Source organism: Pangasianodon hypophthalmus, chromosome 28 (assembly GCF_027358585.1).
Source record: "Pangasianodon hypophthalmus isolate fPanHyp1 chromosome 28, fPanHyp1.pri, whole genome shotgun sequence".
Lineage (NCBI taxonomy): Eukaryota > Metazoa > Chordata > Actinopteri > Siluriformes > Pangasiidae > Pangasianodon > Pangasianodon hypophthalmus.
In genome coordinates this window covers 16,913,363-16,919,568 of record NC_069737.1, presented here as the reverse complement: position 1 = coordinate 16,919,568, position 6,206 = coordinate 16,913,363, and the positions used below count along the sequence as shown (strand labels likewise).

The 6,206-nt window shown below is 47.6% G+C and overlaps 1 protein-coding gene across 2 annotated transcripts in view; it reads left to right on the top strand.

The window, feature by feature from the left end:
• Positions 1 to 3,639: 3,639 nt before the first annotated feature.
• pcdh18a (protocadherin 18a) overlaps positions 3,640 to 6,206 on the top strand; it is a 6,402-nt gene continuing 3,835 nt past the window's right edge. For both annotated transcript variants that reach the window (XM_026945154.3, XM_026945153.3), the window contains exon 1: positions 3,640 to 6,206. This exon is cut by the window's right edge and continues 486 nt beyond it. In XM_026945154.3, coding sequence (XP_026800955.3) covers positions 4,233 to 6,206 — 1,974 coding nt within the window. In that variant the 5' untranslated portion in view covers positions 3,640 to 4,232.

Genomic DNA, 6,206 nt, shown 5'->3' with positions numbered 1-6,206 from the left:
TGTGTGTTAGAAGCTCTTATAGACGGTGTGCGTGTGTGTGTTAGAAGCTCTTATAGACGGTGTGTGTGAGTGTTAGAAGCTCTTATAGACGGTGTGTGAGTGTTAGAAGCTCTTATAGACGGTGTGTGTGTGTGTTAGAAGCTCTTATAGACGGTGTGTGTGTGTGTGTTAGAAGCTCTTATAGACGGTGTGTGTGTGTGTTAGAAGCTCTTATAGACGGTGTGTGTGTGTTAGAAGCTCTTATAGACGGTGTGTGTGTGTGTGTTAGAAGCTCTTATAGACGGTGTGTGTGTGTGTTAGAAGCTCTTATAGACGGTGTGTGTGTGTTAGAAGCTCTTATAGACGGTGTGTGTGTGTTAGAAGCTCTTATAGACGGTGTGTGTGTGTGTTAGAAGCTCTTATAGACGGTGTGTGTGTGTGTGTTAGAAGCTCTTATAGACGGTGTGTGTGTGTGTTAGAAGCTCTTATAGACGGTGTGTGTGTGTTAGAAGCTCTTATAGACGGTGTGTGTGTGTGTGTTAGAAGCTCTTATAGACGGTGTGTGTGTGTGTTAGAAGCTCTTATAGACGGTGTGTGAGTGTTAGAAGCTCTTATAGACGGTGTGTGAGTGTTAGAAGCTCTTATAGACGGTGTGTGTGTGTTAGAAGCTCTTATAGACGGTGTGTGAGTGTTAGAAGCTCTTATAGACGGTGTGTGTGAGTTAGAAGCTCTTATAGACGGTGTGTGTGAGTGTTAGAAGCTCTTATAGACGATGTGTGAGTGTTAGAAGCTCTTATAGACGGTGTGTGAGTGTTAGAAGCTCTTATAGACGGTGTGTGAGTGTTAGAAGCTCTTATAGACGGTGTGTGTGTGTTAGAAGCTCTTATAGACGGTGTGTGAGTGTTAGAAGCTCTTATAGACGGTGTGTGTGAGTTAGAAGCTCTTATAGACGGTGTGTGTGAGTGTTAGAAGCTCTTATAGACGGTGTGTGTGTGTGTTAGAAGCTCTTATAGACGGTGTGTGAGTGTTAGAAGCTCTTATAGACGGTGTGTGTGAGTGTTAGAAGCTCTTATAGACGGTGTGTGTGAGTGTTAGAAGCTCTTATAGACGGTGTGTGTGTGTGTGTGTGTGTGTGTTAGAAGCTCTTATAGACGGTGTGTGAGTGTTAGAAGCTCTTATAGACGGTGTGTGTGTGTGTGTTAGAAGCTCTTATAGACGGTGTGTGAGTGTTAGAAGCTCTTATAGACGGTGTGTGTGTGTTAGAAACTCTTATAGACGGTGTGTGTGTGTTAGAAGCTCTTATAGACGGTGTGTGAGTGTTAGAAGCTCTTATCGACAGTGTGTGTGAGTTAGAAGCTCTTATAGACGGTGTGTGTGTGTTAGAAGCTCTTATAGACGGCGTGTGTGAGTGTTAGAAGCTCTTATAGACGGTGTGTGAGTGTGTGTTAGAAGCTCTTATAGACGGTGTGTGTGTGTGTGTGTTAGAAGCTCTTATAGACGGTGTGCGTGTGTGTGTTAGAAGCTCTTATAGACGGTGTGTGTGTGTGTGTTAGAAGCTCTTATAGACGGTGTGTGTGTGTGTGTTAGAAGCTCTTATAGACGGTGTGTGTGAGTGTTAGAAGCTCTTATAGACGGTGTGTGAGTGTTAGAAGCTCTTATAGACGGTGTGTGTGTGTGTTAGAAGCTCTTATAGACGGTGTGTGTGTGTGTTAGAAGCTCTTATAGACGGTGTGTGTGTGTGTTAGAAGCTCTTATAGACGGTGTGTGTGTGTTAGAAGCTCTTATAGACGGTGTGTGTGTGTGTGTTAGAAGCTCTTATAGACGGTGTGTGTGTGTGTTAGAAGCTCTTATAGACGGTGTGTGTGTGTTAGAAGCTCTTATAGACGGTGTGTGTGTGTTAGAAGTTCTTATAGACGGTGTGTGTGTGTGTGTTAGAAGCTCTTATAGACGGTGTGTGTGTGTGTGTTAGAAGCTCTTATAGACGGTGTGTGTGTGTGTGTGTTAGAAGCTCTTATAGACGGTGTGTGTGTGTGTGTGTTAGAACCCTCTTTAGGAAGTTAGGAAGCTGAAACTATCAGGAGAACCCATGAGAAGTGCCCCGTTATCCTAGTGCTGCGTTATTATTCTTTAATTATAAGGCTGAATTAATGCCAGTTCATTAACACTGCTGCATGGACAGCTGTACTGTTTGATTAACACACACACACACACACACACACACACACACACAGTGTAGAATGAACCCCTGAAGTGTAGAATGAACACCTGACGTGTAGAATGAACCCCTGACGTGTAGAATGAAAACCTGAAGTGTAGAATGAACACCTGACGTGTAGAATGAACCCCTGACGTGTAGAATGAAACCCTGACGTGTAGAATGAACCCCTGACGTGTAGAATGAAACCCTGAAGTGTAGAATGAACACCTGAAGTGTAGAATGAAACCCTGACGTGTAGAATGAAAACCTGACGTGTAGAATGAACCCCTGAAGTGTAGAATGAACCCCTGACGTGTAGAATGAACACCTGACGTGTAGAATGAAACCCTGAAGTGTAGAATGAACACCTGAAGTGTAGAATGAAACCCTGACGTGTAGAATGAAAACCTGACGTGTAGAATGAACCCCTGAAGTGTAGAATGAACCCCTGACGTGTAGAATGAACACCTGAAGTGTAGAATGAAACCCTGACGTGTAGAATGAAAACCTGAAGTGTAGAATGAACAACTGAAGTGTAGAATGAAAACCTGACGTGTAGAATGAAAACCTGAAGTGTAGAATGAAAACCTGACGTGTAGAATGAAAACCTGACGTGTAGAATGAACACCTGAAGTGTAGAATGAAACCCTGACGTGTAGAATGAACACCTGACGTGTAGAATGAAAACCTGACGTGTAGAATGAAAACCTGAAGTGTAGAATGAAAACCTGACGTGTAGAATGAAAACCTGACGTGTAGAATGAACACCTGAAGTGTAGAATGAAACCCTGACGTGTAGAATGAACACCTGACGTGTAGAATGAAACCCTGACGTGTAGAATGAAAACCTGAAGTGTAGAATGAAAACCTGACGTGTAGAATGAAAACCTGAAGTGTAGAATGAAAACCTGAAGTGTAGAATGAAACCCTGACGTGTAGAATGAACACCTGAAGTGTAGAATGAACACCTGACGTGTAGAATGAACACCTGACGTGTAGAATGAAAACCTGACGTGTAGAATGAAAACCTGACGTGTAGAATGAAAACCTGAAGTGTAGAATGAACACCTGACGTGTAGAATGAACACCTGACGTGTAGAATGAAAACCTGAAGTGTAGAATGAACACCTGACGTGTAGAATGAAACCCTGACGTGTAGAATGAACCCCTGACGTGTAGAATGAACACCTGACGTGTAGAATGAACACCACACTGAGAGAGTTTAACATTTCTGCAGAAAAGAGTGACGACATGACCGTGCGCGTGCACGAGGTTTTTTTTTTTTTCATGACCGCGCGTCAAAGGACATTTCAATTTGGATGAATAATTAATGAGGACAATAATGAAAAGATCTGTAGAGAGAGAGAGAGAGAGAGAGAGAGAGAGAGAGAGAGAGAGAGAGAGAGACCCCCACAGGGCGGAGTTTACCCCCCTTTTCTCCCCCTCTGTTTCTTTAGCAGACACACAAGGGGCAGCGCTTCAGTTTGGGGAGAATTTTCAGCCGCGCTGGTCAGACAGACAGACAGACAGACAGACAGACAGACAGACGGAGAGACAGACAGACACAGAGGTTCGCGCTATTTCGGCCTTTATTCTGACCGCAGCCTTAATTGTTTACAGCCAGCGCGCGTTTCTGTTTTAATTATTTATTTATTTATTTATTTATTTATTTATTTAGTTTAGTGTAGTGATTGAGCCCGTCTGGAGCGCGCGCCTTTACTCGTCTGGACGCCGTGCGCGCGCAACAGATTTCTCTCCGGCGAGACAGAAGACGGTGCTGCTGTAGACGTCGCTTTTCTTTCTTTCTCTTTATTTCACTGAATTTATTTCTCTGCACGCGCTGCGCCCCTCCCCGTCTGCCGGTTTGGACTGTTCCGGGGTGTGTTTCTGCGTGAAAGTGTGTGTGATGTTTTGGGAGCGATAGAGGATCACACATACACACGCACACACTCACACACACACATACACACACACGCAGGCAGACGCACGCAGACGCGGACGCTGTGCAGAAAGAAAGAAAGAAAGAAAGAAAAGGATTGGAAGTGATCGCGCGTGCATGTGGGATTTTACTATGAGAAGAGAAACAATGCGTAGCGCGTGCTTTGTGCTCTTCACTCTCCTGGTGTCTGGGTTTGGTCATGTGGTGGGAAGGACGCTGAGGTACCGCGTGCATGAGGAGCAGGAGGCGGGCACCGTGATCGGCTCGCTGAAGGAGGACGCCCGTGATGTGCTGGCTCACCTGCCCAGCTCGGTGCAGTTACGTTTCCGGGCCGTGCAGCGTGGAGGGGCGAGCGCCTTATCAGTACGTGAGCGTGATGGCGAGATCAGTGTAAAAGGCCGACTGGATCGTGAAAAGTTGTGCGACCGGAACCCGAACTGCTCGGTGGAGTTCGATGTGCTGACCCTGCCCACTGAGCACCTGCAGCTCTTCCACGTGCAGGTGGAGATACTGGATGTGAACGACCACGCGCCTCGCTTCCCACGTGCTGTCATCCCTCTGGAGATCTCGGAAACAGCCACCGTAGGGACACGAGTCCCTCTGGACAGCGCTGCGGACCCGGATGTCGGTGAGAATGCTCTGAGCACATACACTCTGAGCGCGTCCGACACCTTTGGGATCGACGTCCTTACTGGAACCAATGGCGCAAAGTACGCCGAGCTAGTGGTGCTAAAGGAACTCGATCGCGAGACACGCTCAAGTTACGAGCTACGACTTACAGCGTCAGACGGCGGGTCACCTCCCAGAACTGGAACCACGCTTCTGAAGATCACAGTCGCCGATTCGAATGACAACAATCCTGTCTTCGCAGAGCCATCATATACCATCGAACTCCCGGAGGACGCGGCGCCAGGTGTCTTGCTGGTGGATCTGAACGCCACAGATGAAGACGAGGGCACGAATGCCAAGATCGTCTACTCCTTTAGCAGCCACGTCTCTCCAAAAGTAGTAGAAACGTTCCGGATTGACCCAGATACCGGTCACCTGACTCTGCTCAGGAAGGTGGACTTTGAGTCGGATGATTCGTATGACGTAGACGTCCAGGCGCAAGACTCAGGGCCGAACTCGATGCCAGCACACTGCAAGATCACAATCAAGGTAAAGGACGTAAACGACAACAAGCCAGAAGTCAGCGTGAGTCTGATGGGAAACGATGAGGAGGCAGCGTCTGTCTCAGAATCAGCACCTGTGGACACGTTTGTAGCACTTGTGCGTGTGGACGATGCAGACTCGGGTTTGAACGGCGAGGTCGTGTGCCGGCTTGCTCGTGAAAGTCACTTCCGGCTTCAGAAGACGCACGAGAAGAACTACGTAATCCTCACAAATGCCACGCTAGACCGAGAGACTCGCTCGGAATACGGCCTCACGATAATCGCCGAGGACCGCGGAACACCGAGCCTGTCCACTGTGAGACACTTCACAGTGAGGGTGCAGGATGAGAACGATAACGCACCCCGCTTTGACAAGAACCGCTACGACATCTTTAAGGATGAGAACAACTCCCCTGGCGCTTACCTCGCCACCGTGCATGCCACCGACCCGGACTTAGCCACTAACGGTCATGTGAGCTATTCTGTCTTGGACAGCATGGTGCACGGAAGCTCCATTTCTACTTATGTCACTGTGGATCCTTCAAGCGGTGCCATTTACGCCTTGCGCACCTTTGACTATGAGGAAATTAGCCATATTAGCTTCATGGTTCAAGCACGTGACTATGGCAACCCGATGCTAAGCAGCAACGTCACTGTTGTCTTGAATGTCCTGGACGTGAACGACAATCGCCCGGTGATTGTAGCGCCTCATCTTCGGAATCACACCACTGAGTTACCCGTTTCCAAGTATTCCGACTACGGGGATCTCATAACCACAATCATGGCTACAGATCGTGACTCAGGTGTTAATGGCGACCTCTCGTGCATCATCGCTGCCGGAAACGAGGCTGGTTACTTCTACATGGACAGCCGCACATGTGAAGTCCGTGCTAACGTGAGCTTGCGTGACGTACCGACAGATCATGTTGACCTCATGATC